General features: G+C 42.0%; 1 protein-coding gene across 4 annotated transcripts; it reads left to right on the forward strand.

The window, feature by feature from the left end:
* Positions 1-30: 30 nt before the first annotated feature.
* On the forward strand, positions 31-13,334 carry LOC146575518 (uncharacterized). Of its 4 annotated transcripts, none has more exons than XM_085270241.1 (7): positions 31-282; positions 2,546-2,841; positions 2,936-3,182; positions 5,169-5,258; positions 7,855-8,061; positions 8,150-8,284; positions 11,691-13,334. In XM_085270241.1, the coding sequence occupies exons 1-7, from the start codon at positions 148-150 to the stop codon at positions 11,856-11,858; spliced, it is 1,278 nt and encodes a 425-aa protein (XP_085126367.1). In that variant the 5' UTR covers positions 31-147; the 3' UTR covers positions 11,859-13,334. The 4 variants fall into 4 exon arrangements, with proteins under 4 accessions (XP_085126367.1, XP_085126365.1, XP_085126366.1 ...); XM_085270239.1 differs by having other exon boundaries at positions 32-282; positions 8,150-8,332; XM_085270240.1 differs by having other exon boundaries at positions 32-282; positions 8,153-8,332.
* The last annotated feature ends 5,879 nt before the right edge of the window (positions 13,335-19,213 follow it).

Raw genomic sequence — 19,213 nt, forward strand, 5'->3', positions numbered from 1 at the left:
TGCTCCATACGCTTCAATATACCCGCCGCCAAAACGCTCATTTCACAGAAACAATATTTTTCTTTTCGGAAGAAGATCCCGACAAAGCGGCCCTGTTTCTTTTCAGCTTAAAAAAACAAAACATAGTCGAAAATCTGAAAACCGACGATGTACGCTCGGACAAATACCAGCAGCACACATGGAGACTTCCAAGATAGAAACGGGGTGAACTATGTTACATCGACAGAGTCTTTCGGCCACTGCTCTCAATTGTTCTGGAAAAAGGACCCCAACGACTCCGGAGTAAGAAAGCCAGCAGCTGCCATCACTGTTAGCTAGCGACCATGGGTAGAAATAGCTGCACCAAATAACTAGTGGAGCGACAATTTTACAGCTAAGCATTTAGAGCAGCCTCTCTGTTACACGTGGGTTTTGGTTGAGTGTCTGTGGGTGAGCTGAAGCTGCAGGCTGTGTCACAGAGCAGCTTCGTTAGCATTCGGCTAACGTCATGCTGAGCGGTTTCCGGCCTAGTTTGACTCATAGCTGCAGAGCTAAGTAGCTAATAACTCGTTCCTTTTGAATTTCGTTTCTGTTACAACTCCACAAACTGTTTGGCGAAATTGGACGTTTATGTCCACGCATGCTGTCATGGAAAGAGAAACACCAAGTGACTACCTGCTAGGAAAATAATGATGGAGCAGCTAAGCACCGCGGTTAAGCTAACTTCTCACAACACTGTCTCAGTCAAAGCAGAGTACGCTTAGCCAGCAGCAGTCTTTGCACATTACGACAAGACTGGAAAAACAGTTTAAATGTGTAGACTTCTACACGTTAATCTGTCTTTGGTGTAAGACCAAAACAAGCGTGCATTTCTGGGCAGTGGAACCAGTTTTACATGTATCAGGCCTACAATATTAGCGAGCAGCGCAAAGTAAACACGGCTGGCTACCTCGCAGGAAACGGGAGCGGAAGACGCCCCGCGGAGGACTGCACTTCATTCAGTCTCCGACAGATTATCAGCGACCACAACCACACTTTAATCTTTAGAATCGAAACATAATAGTCTGTGGGACGGCCTGCGGGGTATGAACCGTTGAGTTCACTGTAGCTCCCATAGCGTCCCGTAGCTTTTAGGTCCAAGGCATCTGTTGTGATTTGTGACTTGTGGAAGTCGTTCTGCGGTGTGTCACTCTGTATTCCTTCCCCTCTCTCCCTTAGTGTCCAACAGTGTAAAGTGGACACACCAGCATGATATTTGTCTCACAGTGTATACTCTTCCACAGAAGCTCCTTAGGAGTTGATATGTAAAAACAATAAAACGCTTGCTGGTGTGTTGTCACGTAGCATCTCAAACATGTAGTGCCAAATATGGAAGTTTAATGTTTACATTTCTGTTTGTCCTGATGTTTTAGTCACTCTGGGGGTGAAAAAACAAGTTGTCACACAAGCAGACAGTTCTGGTGTTCATCTCAGACTCTTACAACTAACGTAGTGAATTTTTTTGGGATGCACTAGCTGTAAGAATGGTCATAGTGATACTGAGCATTAACATCATCATTTTGCTGCTGTAATGTGTGCGGGTTTTTTCTTTTTTCTTTAATTACCCCCTTTGTGGCAGGGGGCAAGGAAAACTTGATGTGGCACAACAGATAAACAGAGAGTCCCATTGATAGATGACATCTTATTTGGGGATACACATTAGAGGCTGATATTAGGCCTGTGTTTGAACTGTCAAAGCATCACAAGCGTTGATTTATCTAATTACTCCATTCTGCTCTATGCTTGGTGTCAGTCTAATGAATGACCTGAGGATTTTGAGTTGTTAGTGTCTCCACAGAATCTGTGTGTGTTTGGTTCTAGTGTTTCTAGGCCCACAGTGTAGTTCTACATGTGGTACTGCAGTAGTTTTTCAGAATTTACTCTCAACATACTGATTGAACTTATGTGAAGATACGTATGCGTGAAAGAGTAAAATTATATGTATTAAATACATAATAAGAGTCGTTAGCTGTCATTTAATGCAAATATAATTAAATGTTGCTTAAGTTTAATACATAGTAATAAATATTTAAGAAGGGCTGTACCCTTTATTTGAAGTGTTTAGATGTTCCCACTAGGTACTGAAGCTATGTCAGATCTGGGCTCTGATTGGCTGGAATTGTGTTCTAGCAATTTTCTTGTGTAAAGCTTTGTCTCAGAACTGTCTATCATCCCAGATATCCACATATCACACCAGGCAGCTGCATGTGCAGGTTTGTCAGGTGTTTCAAGTGGTCAGAAAGAGAGAGGAGGTCAATGATGAATTAAATATCAAGACTATCCAGTGCTATGAACAAGTGTTATGATTGAATTTTTTGCATGATGAATTCATTTAAGGGAAGAAAACCTCGCCCTGTATAAGAAAGTAATTCACAGTCAGTGGTTGCGCCTTGGTAGCAGTGACTGCAATCAAGCGTTTGCACTTATCGATGAGTCTTTTGCGTTGCTGTTGAGGAATTTTTGCTCATTCTTCTTTAATGTATGAATGTAGTTAGTGTTAACATTTCCTTTAACGTTACCGTCACAGCCAAGTTCAACGATCAGCTGGTGCGATCAGCTTCCTTCATCCTCAGCAGCCCTCTCCACCTCCAGCCTCTCCTCAGCATCGCTCTCCAGCTCCAGCCTTTCCTCAGCGTCGCTCTCCAGCTCCAGGCTCTCTATGGAGTCCCAAGCACCAGCACCGGCGCCGCCACCAGCAACAACAGTGTCAGACGACATGGAATCAGACGAGAGGCCGTACGTCTGCGACCTGTGCAGCTGCGCCTACAAACACGCCAGCTCCCTGCTGAACCACAAACTCACCCACAAGACCGGAGACTTCAGGTTGGGACGTGAGGCTTGTTTGCGTAAATGCATGAAACATTCTACTCCTTTCCTTGTTACTAATGTTCACGCCATTTTCAACTCCAAAACCCAGGTGCGACTTTTGCAGTAAGCCCTACACCAACTACATGTCCTTGCGCAACCACATGCGAATCCACGGTCAGAAGCGCTACATGTGCGACCTGTGTGGGAAGGCCTTTCGCCTGGCCCGGTACCTCCGTAACCATCAGAGGATCCACGACGATGGGCCCAACCGCTTTGACTGTCCCTCCTGCTGCAAGAGCTACAGAACCATGTTAGAGCTGGCTCAGCATCGCTGCAGCGCTGCTGTGTCCAACCAGGTAGGTCTGTGTTTCTGATGATAGCGTGGGCTTAACTGATGTGACTAACACTGTAGTTCTCTCGAAGCCGTTTTTTGTGTTGTATTTGAAAGAAATGTAAAATGCAGCTGCGTTTAAATGTGACTTGTTTTGCTACAAAAACACATCCCACTGATGAGTGTGTCTATTCTACAGCGTGATCTAAAAGAAAAAGGCTCAGTGTTTTCCTGAAACACCTGGGTATCGTAGTTGTTAAACTTTACTCACAGGAGGAAATGTAGTTCGTTAGGGATTATTTTCAGTGGTAAAGTAATTACACAAGTAGAGCAATATAGAATATCATTAAAGGGAAGTCTGCTTTCTCTTTTTTCCTAGCATGAATTAATGAATACACAGACTGGTTACAAATTGACCCTTTGACCCTTGTGTTGATGTGTTGTGGGAGTTGTGCATTTTGGGTCCATTTGTCCTCTTAACTATAAGGCAGCGGTCCCCAACCTTTTTTGGACCACAGACCCGTTTATGTCTGACAATATTTTCACGAACCGGCCTTTAAGGTGTCGTGGATGAATACAACAAAATAAAACCAGTACCAAAAAAGAAGAAGATTTGTTCATAACACACGGGAAAAGACCCAGGGAACCGAGTTAACGATAAAAACTATAACAAAATAACGATTAAAAACGGTAAAACACCCTGAAAACCATACATTTCCCACTCGATCCTCAACTCATGGTACCAAACGAATTATGGACCGGTACCGGTCCATGGCCCAGGGGTTGGGGACCACTGCTATAAGGGACACTGCACATCAATACAAAGCTGTTCTGTGTGATCACATTCATGATAAAATGCTATACCATCATCAGAGAAACTAACAGTTATTACAGCTTAGCTTTTAGTTGGTCATAAAGTAAGTTTACCTGCATAAGAGTGAAAAAGCCAGACCCTGCTAGCTCAATGCACTGATGTAATGTGAGCTCCATGTAAGCCAACCTTATTGTATCTGCTGGGTCCTCTGTTACAAACTCCCAGCTTTACTATGCACATAAAATACACATTAGTAAACCAACTGTTCCCAGTAACTAGTTTGTGGAATAACATCGCACTCATTAGCTAACCTCTTAAAGAGTAATCTTGCAACTTAGTGTCGTGCCTCACGTCATCGATTAAAAGACTCAAATGATGAAGCAGCAGCAGGGAGATCCTGACTTGAAGCTTTGGTATGCTGTAGCTTACACTTTGCTAACAGAGCTAGCATCTTTTTTAATAAAACATAAAGAACAATATGAAAGATTATTTATATCATTTTTTTTACCCCTTACTCCCCTTACGTTCAAGTAGCTCTAGAGCTCGATAGAGATGCTCCTGAACAGACAAAAACACACTTATTGTCTAATCAAACAAAACGTATGTTATGTTGTTCTTCACTCATGTTACAGCGGTTAACCTTTAACATTAGCGATGCACTCATTTAAAGCTACTGACGCTTTATCTGTTGTGTCACACCAGTTTTGCATTGGGTGAATATTTGAAGTGAAGAGTAATGAAGACTTTAATTTTTCAGAAAATGTGTTATGTTTTTTCTTGTAAAGACGTTTCCTTGATTTTGCTGGAACAGATGTGGGGGTCAATAATATATATATAATAATATATGTATGTATATGTATATTAGTGGGAACACTGGCATGTATGGATGTTGATGTGTATGGCTAGGACTTTTTCTACACTGAAGTGTGTGTGCATGTAATACAGTGTAGTTTGTACTGTGTTTTCCTTCCTCTCTCCACTGACCTGCTTGGGAGAATGTTTATCCAGTCTTCCTGTAGTGGAAGTGTGCCGCGGCACTAGGGTTAGACTAGGGTTAGGCTGAGATTAGGGAAAGGCTCAGGGCTCAGATGACAGAGAATGAATACATTTCAGCTGATTTTCCTAACAAGTACAGTAATACAAACTTATATGTGTGTGTCTGTGTGTGTCTGTGTGTGCATGGGGCTGGTTCATAAGAACCGATTCAACTGCCCGTCCTGCTTTAAGAGCTACCGAACCATGCTGGACCTGGCCCAGCACCGCTGCAGCGCCGCGGCCAAAAACCAGGTTGGTGTGAGCGTGAGTGAGCATGTGTGTGAATGTGGCGTGTGAGGCAGAATCGGCAGTTTCAGGGAGAACCAGCGCATACGGGCATTTTAGATTTTAGATCAAATTCCTGATGCAGCCTGCTTCTGATGTACGCGCGGCTCTTTAGTAAAAAACCATCACAATGTTCTTTTTAGATCGGATCTTTTTTCCTGGCGCTGTCTTCACAGAATGTATACTCTACACTTTTGGATTCCATATTTGGAGCTTGCTGTTGACTATAACATCTAAAATCTCTTAACAGAAATATTTGAGTCTTTTTTTTCCTAACACTTGACTGCTGATATTTGAGATGGAGTGCAAGGTGGCCAAAGTGGATAACTTCAGCTAGTACTAGCATCAATGTTCGAACTCTCAAACTAAACCTTAGTCATGGGACACGTCTCAATCCAATCAAAAGTAGAGACGGTGACCAGCAGGCACAGCCTTATGGGTTCTACTTTTTTTCCACTTATTTTGGCGTGCAGGTGTGTAACAATACTTCTTTGACCATATTTAAGTAGAGTTGACGTCAGTTTACTTAGCAAACCTTTTGACTTTTTTGTGGAGCTGTGAGATCAGAGGTAACTGAAAAAACAGCACAAGTGTGGAACAGTAAAGACTACTGCAGTCATCTTCTTTAAAAAAACAAAACAAACCAGCAAAAATGAGATCCAGTGCAAACCCTGCCAGGGAGAGCTAACACATCCACAAGTCTACCCCAGCTTTGCACAGCTGTTTGATGAATGGTGAATATTGAGCAGCATCTCTGCTTGAAGTGTGCATTGCTTGTAGGGATGCAGTGACGTATCAGCAGATTTTAACAAGCATCAGCCGGTATCAGTCCTGGAAACTGCAGAAAAGAAAGAAGCAAATTAAGGAAACAAAAAAAAATATATTGATACCAAAAGAGGCCATGAGCTAAATTATTATTTTAAACAACTTCTAATTTTGCTGTTCTCAGACCTGTGGTTTATTTACTTTGGTCTGAATCAGTTGATATGTTTGTGTACTTGTAGCGTTTTCCCACGGTTTGGTTTCTTTTCATACACAGAAAACAGCAGGCGAGCCAAAATGTGTCACTACAAACCACATCAGGATGTTCAGCCTGCCAGATATGTCTGAGGTCTGTGCAGACACAAGTAAAAACAGGAAGTTGGTGTTGAATTGTGGACTAGTGGATAGCTCCTAATTTACTTAATGGGCAAAAGTGTACTGGACACCTGTTGCATCCAACTACCATAACTAGTAGTTGGGTTGAGGTCGGATCATGTTTTAACCATCAAGGTAACTGTTCTAGAGTTTGATGGAACAGGGCTGAGACCAGCTACTCCAAAGGTCCACGCCTGGAATTATAACTGTCTTTTTGCACAAATAAATAGCATCAAAGTCAAACACTGTCCAGACTTTGGTTTAAATGGACTAAATCTGAGAGTTTGTGAAAACGCCCTATCAGTGCATTGATCTCTAGTGCTTTGCAGCTTGTAATGTATTGATTATACGTGTGGTTTTCCTGCTGTGGAAGGCCGCATTTTGAATATTTAGTATGTAGCCCAAACTGTAATTTAGCACAGGCTACATTAAGCTTTCAGACAAGCTCAGTCATGTCGATTTAAATTTCTGTTACTGATTAGAAAATCAGCAGCTCAGGAAACATCTGGCTGTTAAAGCTGAAGACAGCTGCTGGAGCAGCAGACGTCAGCGGGCTGAAGTCACGCAGCTTTGTTCCTGACTGGCTCACCTTTATCAGCTGGGCTAAATTCAGTGCAACAGTTACTTTGTTTGTACTTACTGTTGCCATGGCAGCACAATACAGAATCCCAATGCTACATTTTAATATCTCATTATTAAAAACACATTAGTGTTTGTATTTCTAAATACTCAAACATACTTTAATACTGCCCGAGTCTCATACGTTCGCATTTGTTTTCACTTCCATGTCACTGCTCTGTATAACAGTAGACAAAAGTAAATATGAGAGATATCCACAAAGATGAGAAGGTTGTAAAACAGACAAAAAAATCAACCAACCACAAATTCCCATAAAATAGCTCGTTTTGTTAGAGGTGTGAGGAGGCAAAGGTATGGGTGAGAGGGATTTATGTGCTGCTCAGGGAAACCGTCAGAGAGCATGTTAGGTTTAAACTAATGTCAGCAGAAATCCTGACGCTGTCGGGGTTGGAGGACGGCACGATGAGACGACGGTGTCTTCCGTGATTAAATGACAGAGACGAGATTGGAGTCGACTGTCCCGTTTTAGGAGCGGCAACCTTAATAGAAATACTGAATTTCTGTTTGAATGTGTGCGTGTGTGTGCGCGCGTGTATATGTTTGTGCGTGCGTGGGTGTGTGTGTAACTTTACCACTTCATCTTCATCATATTAATAGGTTTAGACAGGGCAGTGAAAGGTGTGAGATAGATGTGGAAGAATCAGGTCTGAACAGCACAAGAGGTTTGAGACCAACCTCGACAGTAACATCACATTCATCTGTCACCTCTTCTGTTTAACAGCGTGTCTAACGACAGGTACAATCACCCTTTCCTGTGTCTTTCCCTCCTACCCTTGCTTCCATCCAGTCCAGCGGTCGTCGCTCCAACTTCTCAGCTACACCTCGTCGCCAGCAGCAACAACAGCAACAGCAGCAGAATAATGCTAACTCTATGATGCAACCGCATGGTGGACATGGCCAGCCGGAACCTCTCCCCTCTCACTGCGTCTCACCAATGTCCCAAGGAGGGCAGGGTGGGGGCGTGGCTAGTCAGTCTGTTCCTGACCCCCACCAGGTAATGTCAGGAGGAGCTCTGGTGAGCGATTGTTTCTTCGTAGCTCTGTTGTTGTCGGCGTTTACGTCGAGCTTTCTTTGTGTCTCAGCAGGGCCGCCCCAGCTCAGTGTCCTCTCAGGCCAGCCAGCAGAACATGAGGAGCTCGTCCTCCAATAAACACGTCTCCTCGTCCAGTGCTACCCCGTCCTCCTCCTACTCCCTTCTTCAGCCCCTGGTGCCTGAGGTAAAGGAGATGAGCTCAGGATACACTAGGCTGAGCGCCAACCCCATGGTATGAGAGAGCACCGCCACACACTCGCTGTTTGCTTTCTGCTGGCTAGCTGCCTTTCCTCTATCTTACCTAATAACACCAGGAGAGAGAGACTAGTGCTATAATACTCTCTCTACCAGGAGCTTCTCCTCACAGGTCTTTCTCACTCTTGACAAAGTCGCAGAGAAACATTTTCTGTTGCTATTGGGAAACAGTTTCATCTATAAGAGACAGAAATGAGTTTCTGTTATGATAAAGGTGGCAAGTTCGTGGCTTCCTCTTTGCAAAGTGAAGCGGACCGTCTGTCTGCACAACGCCAAATTAGTGTCGGTTAACTGTACGTGTCATTTTCAGCTGTGTAAGCAGAACTGCGCAAAGCTACCACTGAGCCAGACTTCAAGATGCTCTCCTTCAGTGTCCACTCTCTGTGAAGTGCTCGCACTGGGAAAGTTCTGTAGCGGCGAATCCGTGACCCACGCTGGATCTTAAAGCGCTGTCCGAAGAGAACAACTGTAGGCTTTTAGAGTTTATTACTGGGTAACAGGAAGAAGTTCTCATCGTGCCAACGATGGTTGAGTCCCGTGTCAGAACGCTCAACTTCAGAAATGAAATGAACAAGTTTTACAGCATGGTACAAAAATGATTTGGGTGTCTGTGAATAGCTTCCCCCTTCATAGCTGTACAGGGTGTGATTCAGAGCTGACCTTTAGCTGACCCTCTGCTCAACGTGGTCACTTGTAACTTAGGTTAGGATGTAAAACTCTAAGCTTTCTAATTTAAGGAAAATTATTAAAAGAATCCAGGTAGTTTCACAGTCTGTAACCTCACGTACACAGGCAGTGATTCACTGACTCTAGTGTATTATTATACTACATGTTAGTGTTAACTTGGTCTTTACAGTAATGCTGTAACAATACAGGAGTAAAGGGCTTCAGTCATTGCTTGGTTGTAAACAATAAAGCCAGTTTAGTGCTGATCTTCTTCCATGTCCTGTCAGCTGATAAGCCCATCTGAGCAGCACTCCTGGCTTTAATTTAAACCTTAATCATTGTATTGAATCAAATACTGACATTCCGTAAGAAGGATGTTTATTACTAACGGCCTCCAATTATGGTAGAAATTTCATTTTTCAATTAGTCAGCCAGCAAAGAAAACAGGCTAAAATGTGGCTGCTAAGGTGATCCTTTGTCGTGGGCTGTGACCTGTGGACCTTCACTGGCGGTATGAGGCTCTCTAACATTAGTAACCTGGGGCTGTGCCTTCTGCTCTTTCACACCAGTCACCCTGTGAGCTTGTGTTGCACGTTTCCATGTTGTATTTTAGGCTTTACACCATCACATACTGAAACATATTTATGACATCCATGTTCATACAGCAGTCCAAAACTAAGTTTAAAAAAGTTGGACATCTGCAACATAGATCTGTTGCAAACACTTCTAAAAACCCTGGAGGAACATGTTCCGGGTCAGACGGTCAGGACCTGTGAATGAAAGGCAGAAAAATCAGTGTAAAAACAGTTTTGTTAAGTCTTTGTGTAGAAAACCTTTCAAATGTAAAGGTTTTCCTTCTTTGGAGTAGTTTATGATTAAAAGAATAAATGCCTAGTTCTTCTAAACAAGGCATACAAATAAGATTGGAGTATTTAAAATATATTTATGCTGCTATAATTTGTCATATTATCTAAAGAAATGAGAAAACCTGCTGAAGACTGTAGGATTTGAACCCACAGCCTTCTTCTTCCACTTTGGTGCCATTATTTTATTAGACCAGGGGTCGGCAACCTGCGGCTCTTTAGTGCTTATAGTGCGGCTCCACGTGGTTTGGGAAAAGTATTTAGCTGAAGTGTATTTTATTTATGTTAGTTCTTTTTTAACTTGTACTTCTAAATTGGAAGATTATTGTGATTTTGAAATATGAAAATAAAATTATATTCTATTATTTTTTCATCGCTCAAAATAAGCGTCACACTCGCGGAAGCCGGTATACCCGCCGAAACGCCGTGCATTTATCGAGACTTTCAACCCCGGGTAGGCCAGTTATGGATCTTCGGATCCACATTATATCAGCAGCTGTTCTCCACCGTGAACTATGTTAAAAACAAACACCGCTCACGCCTCACAGACGACAGCTTACAGTCCTGCGTAAAGATGAAAGTGACTTCGTACAGCCCTGATTTGCAGACGCTGTGCGCAGAGGTTCAGGAACAGAAGTCCCGTTGTAAACATATCACGGCAGTGATTGCAGGTGCCGCTCAGGTGCGTCCTCCTCCCCTGCAGCGGCGCTGCAGACCACGCCCCGCCACACACATTAACCAGGTAAAATACATATTTAGGCAGAATTTTGCAAATATCTATTTTTTTAGCAGCATAGTGCTTTTTTTCCAATTATTTTTTTAAAAGCCAGGCCAAGGCTCCAAAAGCCCAAAGGCGATATAAGGGTGGCGGCTCACAACAGTTTTTGTTTGCTACAAGGATCATTTTAGTTCAGCATCTTTCCTTTTGTTATATTTCTTTAAGAGTTCAAAATGTGTTAATTACATAAATAAAATGTAATTTTCTCTGTAGCACTTCATGGATTTAAGCAACACACCTTAGTTGTTCACACAAAGCATGAAAGTAAAAAACAATATATACAGTGTTATCTTTAATTTAGATGTCAAAAAGTATTTGCGGCTCCCCGTGTTTTCTTTTGCGTGGAAACAGGGTCCAAGTGGCTCTTTGGGTGTTAAAGGTTGCTGACCCCTGTATTAGACTGTCCAGGCTTAGTCTTTTATAGAGTGGTCGAGTGTTTCAACATGCTGTTTATAAAAACAATAACATCAACAGGACTGACTGTGAAGTTTATTTAACACGGGCTCTTGTTCTAGAACCACCTGTAAGAGTGTTCATGAAGTAAAGCAGTGAAATAACCAAAGATTTTTCAATGGTAAACTAAAATAAACAAAGTCAGTGTGGAAACTAACGAAAACAAGAAACACTGTCGACCAAAAACGAAGCTCTCGTCATTAAATCAGGAAACATTGCCCGTTTCCTTCTGTGTAGCGCGTCCACTCGTGCACATTCCCACAGCAAGTCAAAAATGGAGTTAACTCTCGATACGAGTTACTGTGCCCTGATGGTTTAATTCCACTTGAGTAAGAAGGGAGGATATATATCACAGCAGTCAGGTGTTGTGTTGCAGCTTTTGCACCGCCATTGCTTTTTGTGTTTTGTGCCCTTGCAGTGGCTTTTTCCACCGTTCATGCATCGCTGTGACTTCTTTCCTTTTGCCTTCTCCTCGTACATCCACTGCATTATTCATGACTGTCGTTTTATTTCATCCACCGACTCTTTTTCTGCACCAGTGACACAATTCTTTGTCTCTCCACCTCCCTCTCCAGCCGAAGCACCAGGACACTTTTTCTCTGCCCCCCCAGCGACCCCTCACCACCATCAACCCCATCGGCCACTCCCTTCATCCGAACGGAGCGCCCACACTCAAGCCCTCCCCCGTGCCACGCACCATCCAGGCCATGCCCTGGGAACAGCGCTCCCTCTACAACCAATGAGACACCTGGGGAACCAACACCTCCCTGTTCGCGTCACATCTATGACCACACACCCTCCTTCTCCACCCCGACCCTCTCAGATCCAGCGTCAAGGACGGACGACTGCCGGACGCCTGCCTTTTCCTTCAGTCCTCCTCTGGAACGTTGTTTGGGATTGGGGGAGGGCACCGTTGAGAACTAGTTGAGATTGATTACTGAGTAGTTAGGTTTAAAACGATGTGTTGCCTTGACCCTCATGTATGATCTATGCCATGTACTGGATATAAGTTAAAATGTCTGTCTCCTAATCTGTCCTCACTAAGAATTTATCTCCCTCGTCCTCCTCTATCACCCTAGTTATGAAATATTTATCCTTCCCATTATGAGTAGTGTCTCCCACCACCTTTTCCGTATGTTAAATGAAGCCTATTTTTATTAAGAGTGTGTTCCAAACCCATGAATGATAATGGATTCCTGGCGCCAAGTTGTAAAAATAATTGTTAAAGTTTTTTAAACATAACATCATTTTATTTTATTTTTTCGTCCAATGAGGTTTCTGGAAAAAGTAAGGACGGAGGGAACATGAACAGTTTCTTTGTATTTTTTTTTTTCACCCGCCCCTCGGACGAGCTCCAGAACGAACATTGTGTATATTGTGCATTAGGAGGTGTAATGAATTCCGTTCTCTCAGCAAGGACCACAAAAGAAACATTTCTGCAAAAAACCCATGTCTCCCTGTTCCTGCCCGCTCAGCTCAGGTGTGCTGTGGAGACTGAAGCCACTGAACAAGGACAGTCGGGGCGCTGTTCTTTTAACACACAACTGAAAGCTCACGTTTTTCTAAACTGGTGGTTTGTGGTTATTGTAGTTTTAATAATATGTTGGCTGGGAATCAAATCTAGAAGATAACAGCGAGCCTCCATCCCTTTTGTTCCAAACTGACTGTTACCAGGTTTGTTCCTTTCACTTTGAAGCATTTGAAGAAGTGCTGTATAATTATCACGGTCTCACTTCCACCCCTCTACCGAGAGCTGTGTCTGCTGTAAAGATGTGACATTGCCACCCCCTCCCACCACCACTCGCTCACGCCATCACCAGTGACTTAGCGGTCGCACCGGGCCTGGCTCCCACACACCTCCAGCTCCTGTAGGGAAAAATCAAACACACACAAGACACCACCTGACTCACTACTCCCAGGGTTTAGTTAAAGCCTAGATTTCAGTAAGCAGCCAATCACTTCTGGCCAAGTTGATAAGAATTTAGTCCAATCTGACAGTGAAAGACTGGCTCCAGTATGTAGTTCTGTTAGATTATCTCTCGCTAACATGGTGTTCATTGAAATACCCACAGTTCTACTGACATTGTATTTTCTCTTTTTAAAGTTGTTTCTATTTTTATTCATATGTTTTCATTGTTGCTTTCTCTATCCTTGTAAAGTGTCTTTGAGTATTTAGAAAAGTGCTATACAAATAAAATGTTTTATTATTATCACCATCAGTGCTGCTCTTCTCACAGAGAGGACATAGATGTAAATATTTGACTTGGAAGTAGAATTTCTGCTTTGCTCAACAGCAGCTGTTGAGAGATCACGCTCAACTTTACAGAGTCTAAAAGTTGCCTGAAGTTTTGGAAAGTATTAAATTCTGTGTGACAGAAAAGCCAACCCCTGCTGAAGACTGTGATGCAGCTACAATTGCAGAATAAGTAAGTTTTCATCCTTGTCATCATAGTCCACACATGAGCAAAATGGGACCCGAGGAATCGGACCTGTGATGTAAATGAGGTAGTTGTAATATGCTGCTGTTTAACATCAGTCCAGTCTGCTGTGTTTTCTTAGTGACCTATGCAGGGGTGTGTATATTTGCAAGATGCGGGTTAATTTAAACGATTATGTAGCATTTAGGTGGATTTTTATGTTTGAAATATTCAGAGGTTAAACCTGTGCTCTTTGTAATGCCCAGCAGAGGACTTGTTATATTTCTAAAGACCTCTGTGGAAAAACAGCATTTCATTTCTCTCGTTCTGTGACCTCCATAAACTTTAAATGATGGGTTTATGGATTTGGCAAGTTTATTTTCTGAATTTTGGGGGAGAAAAGGAGAGCAAGGCAAACAAATGTGTAGCTCTTTCTCACATCTGTTTGCTCATCACATCACTGTCTGAAATGCACCCAAAGCACTGATTTATATTTTAATTCAAATAAAAGTGAACTTTTTGAATGAATGGCTAATCAGATGAAGATGCCTGGTCTTCTGCATGGACATGGTCACATGACAAATGGTCTTCAGGTAAGTGTCTGTAGTTTAACAGTTAAGCTACAAAGGTTTTCCCCACAAAGACTTTTTGACTTTGCCAGAAAGTCCTTATGCTAAATCTATGAATTTTCATATAACAGTTCAATACTCCAAGTCATTCTTGTCCAAATTCATACTAGGATTTGATGTCAAATACATCCAGGTGATAACCTTGTCTGCCCAGATGAATGTGAAAACAAGCGGCACAGTGCAGCTTGAATGTTAGTCTGATAAGTATAAGAAAAGAAAATCGTTGAATGGTAAGGTGCTTCAAACCTCAGGTTTGCCCCATATGAAGTAATGGGCACTTTAGGATGTTTGCATTTAGCTTTTTGTGGGTAAAAACTGTCTGTCTAACGTTAGCATGTATTATATCTTAAAGGTTCCAGTCAGTCAGGACTGAAGCCACGTGATAAGAGACCGCTGTACTGGGATGGAAGGACGTTACGTTACTTGGAGGAATTTGTATTTTTTTTTAATATACTGAATTCTAAAAACAAAGGGGGGAAGGCAGATTATTTAAATGGAGAGTGATTAAATGCCTTGGTCGTGAAAGTAGGCTAAAGTTGTACAACAAGGACGTGGGCGTTTACACTGCAGCGACATCTTTTAATCGAATAATCACAATCATTAACGTGATCAATCGGAAAACCGGGAAGCCTTACAGTAAGAGATGAAATATTTATAAAGAGGGGAATGATTTGGTTTATTATGTCAGTCTAAAGTCTGCAGGTGTCGTCACGTTAAGTCTGATCTGTCCATATAGTGTATAAGACTGCGTGCACATGCCGGGAACGCGCATTGTATTCCATCTGATGGAGAAGTGAATGAGCCGGTCGCGCGTCCTTGTCGGACCTCCGGTAGCCTGTGAACTTTCCTGCCGCGCGACACTCCGGCGCGGCTGGCAGTGAATTAATTTCCACTCGTCAGTGGATGGAGCGTTTGCTCCATATGGACGCTGGTCACTGTTGAAAAATCGTTCGCCGTTTCGATGACCAGGCTCGGATTTTTCAGCGTGTGCGGGCCTCGGTGGATCTGACTCCCGTGTTTAAACGGATCCAAATTGTCCCCTTTTCGCTGACTCACCTACAGACCGGTGTGCTATACCTGACCCCGACAACCAATGATGCACGAACCAGGGCGTGTAATATTAGCAGCTGTGTTGGTGCGTTAAACGACTCAAAAACGTGTTTTTCTTTGTTTGTTTAATACAAAATCGAAATATGCGTTGAATATGAGTGGGTTGTTACAAATTAAATTGTATAAATTTTATAAAATAATATTATTTAATGCGTGATAATAATCTAGATAATATTTTCTATAAGTTATCCATTTAATAACGAAGAAATATGACCGCCGAAAAGAGCCGTTTAGAAAAATGAAAAAGTCGAAATCCATTATTTAAATATTTTTTATGAAGAAAAAAGTTTTTTAAGTACTTTATTTCAGGCAAATGATTACGTTTCTGCGTTACTTGGTTGAGACTGTTGCGTCTCGACAGGCCTCCCGGCTGAAGGCCTCGACTTCCTCTTTCAGGCCTAACGACACAGTGCAGCGACCTGAGTCAGCCGCTTGGTGGCGGTAATGGGTCGGAGAAGAGGACAGAAGCCGCATGCAGCAAATTTACTGTGGGCTGTTTTACTTTGCAACCTCCAATCACAAGCAGAACACAAAGCTTATGTCATTTTAGGCTTCATTGCCAAGATTTAAATGCGGCAGTGTGAGATTTAAAAAATAAAATAAAATGTTCGTACAGCATATGAGGCGGGATGATTCTTGTCTAAAGGATTTGTACGGATAAAAAGGAAGTTGACTTAAGAATAACAGTTTTAGAGAGTACATAGTTCCGCCTACATCCTTGTGCTGCTTTTACTTCTGACTTCTAAATCGTGATGCCACTTCATGCTAATTGTAAACACAACATTTCCAAACAATAGCCCACTGCAAGGAGTTTACAGCTCAATAAAACCGCCCATTTCCGCTCATGAAATTGTTCTTATTACGTTATACCGCCTCGTTTTCGGCCGTTTTGTTTCTTCAAATCAGCGGGTTCTTCAGAGTAGACCCCCTCACTCCATTTTGCGTGCTTGCTCAAAGGTCTCGTCCCCGGGTCTTCTCGTTGTCCACCGCGTGAGAGACTATTATTCTGATCGAGGTCGTAGCCGGTGAGTCCGATACACAAACAGTTAAATTCCCTTCTTCTTCTTCTTTTTTTAATTCGGTCATCCAATCCTGTCCGACCATAATGACTGTTAGATCTAGGATCCGGATCCGGATCCCCCCTCTGTTTAACCTATTTCACATTAACTAAAATCCAACCAGCCATTTAAATGTCTTTTTGTATTTGACCAGTGGCAGTTAGTTGATTGGAGCTGAATCTGTTTTGGACACAAACGATGCTTTTGATCGTGATAATTCACACGGAGCTGTGATTCGTGATCAATGCTTTCATCTCATTTCACGTAGAAAGTCGTTTTCGAGTTTTTGTCCCAAGAAACGTGGAAAAGGCTTCAGTGAGGTGCTCTCAGGCGACATCCTGTTTACTCATGAATTCACACGGCTTCCCATTCAGCTTTAACGAAGTTAGTTAAGTTGCATTAACTTTGGGGTTTGATTTCTCTGTACAATCTTTTCCCAGCTGCTGTGTGGAAACTTTCTGTTTGACTCTGCAGCTCTGTAAAGCTCACTCTGCTCGGTTGTACAAATACAATACTTCACATCGCTTATAGCAGCTGAACACTTCCCAGGAAAAAGCCACCGGGTAACAAGAAAAACTTTACCACAGTTTCATCATCAGACATCAGTGAGACATACACACGGTGCAGATGTATTTCAGCTTTGGTGTGCACGCACAGGTCTGTACTTTTCATTCATTCCACAACGAAACAGTCTGTATTCAGTCCCCTGTGCACAGATTATACAGTGTTTGCTGCCAATCTTGCTTTGACAAATACAGAACAACTTCAGTTATTGTTTCCGTAAAGTTTCAAATACACTTGCATACGTTTGCATGCACGCATACATGTTTATGTCCTTCACAGCTTGTTTGCAGCCCTCTATAAAATCAGTTGCATATTACCACATAATTATACGTGCGTTTGTTTTTCCTTGAAACGAAGAAACAGGATTTCACTCGAACACAAAGGATTTGTCATCATCCCGATGATGATGCTTCTCTTAGTGGCAGACAGCACATCCTGTTTCCATGTCGGCACAGGAAGTGAAGCCTTGTGTCATACGATGTCTCATTTGGTTTTAAAATCCTAAACATGTTTGAAAGTTAACATTTGACCTCCAAAAACGGAAGCAAACACTGACAGCCTGCTATTGTGAGAATTTCAAAATATTATTTCAGTATCACTGAATATTGAAATATTAATTTTCAAGTTTTTTCCACAATTTGAGCAGATAAAAACATTTAGTTTTTTTCACAATCAAGTCTGCCATGTTTGACAAAAACCATAAGCATGAGATTGACAGCAACGCCACGCTACAAATCATAGCAATGAATCCTGAGACTGAACTATAAATGACCTGTATGACACACACACACATTAAAAAAGGGTTTGTGGAGTAAATATTGACCAAAACGCTTCAAATGTATCCTTTTTCCAAATACTAGTTAGTAAATGAAAACGTGTATTCAGGCTCATTTTTTTCAACATGAGTATAAAGTTTTCCCAACTTTTTTGTGGAACTTTTACTTGGTTGCAATAAGCTCGAGTTGGTAGTTTTTCTTTGACCGTTTTATTGTCGTATCTTTCCAATAAGACCTGTTCTCCAACCTTTTTACACTGACCAGTGAGTAAAGAGAAAATACAATAAAAAGCTAAACAAATGTCCTTGTTCCTCCAGGAATGTGGTTTGACAACTCCACTCTGCTGGGAGCGGAGGGGAAGGGAAAACAGCTTTTTTAAATATGAAAAATGTACAAAATCTTGTAGATTTTTTTTAAATTAGGTAAATCCACAGATACAGCAAAAATTTAAATAGTTAGATTTCAAAACATGGACGAGGCCTTCACCACTGAATGATACTGTGAAAACAAAGCAGACAATCAAAACGTGAATTTTCTTCCAGATCTAAGACGTGAAACATTCTTAAATAAGTCGATGACAGAAAAAACGTCAAACTGTTTTTTCCACAGTTCCACGGGGATCTCTTCAAAACACGAGGGGACATTCGGGACAGTTTCCTCCTTTGTGTTTTATTTGAAGCTTTCAACAACTTTTACTTTTTGTTTGTGTGACTGCACACAGAGGAGTCACATATGTACCAAATCTACAGCAATACTAAGGAAGTAAAAATGTTCCTGCGGTCATTTTTCTTACTTAAAAATGATCAAATGAAAACAAGAAGTGATGAGGTTATAAATGGCACGTTCTCCTTCTTTCCCACTGAAAATGTTGCACATTTTATACATTTTCCATGAGTTCCCCTGAAGCCTTTTTCACATTCCTGTCACGTTTCATCGAACATCTTTTTAAAAACGTGCAGACTCTAGTCTGCTTGAGTACTTTTCATTACTTACATTTCTACCTACTGTTTTTGTAAAACAGAAAAAACCAACATAGCAAAGATGGTAGAAATATATACAGCTGATTTGTTTGTCTCTTTTCTCCCCCAGTGCTTGTGGTAAAACCTGAAGGAAACAATACTGGCAGAAGGATGTTTCCTCCAGGTCCATTTAGCAGCCGATGAGGAGCTTTCGGTCATGATGGGTGCCCAGTCGTCATCGCGTCCTTTCAAAATATCCTTTTTGTCTGATCGCTTCTGAGGCTGCTGCGGAAAAAGAAAAGACCAGAGCAGGTCTTCATAGAAGCAGTGGAAAGTAACTATGTACTCAACTTTAGTGCTAAGGATTTAAAAAAGTGTACTTTAGTTACTCTGGAGGTTCATATTAAACGTCCAACATCTGAATGCTTGTTTCATTTTCTCATTTCGAATTTTCTGATATTATAAAGCCATCGAACCAGAATAGATCTGTCAGAAACAAATATTTAAAGGAGCCAACATTTGTTTCTGGACCAGATTACAGAGGTGTTGGCAGGTGGCGGAGGCACATCTGTAATGAAACAACTG

Source organism: Mchenga conophoros, linkage group LG4 (assembly GCF_057382185.1).
Source record: "Mchenga conophoros isolate Kocher_MC1m ecotype Shallow Benthic linkage group LG4, M_conophoros_male_GT1.1, whole genome shotgun sequence".
Lineage (NCBI taxonomy): Eukaryota > Metazoa > Chordata > Actinopteri > Cichliformes > Cichlidae > Mchenga > Mchenga conophoros.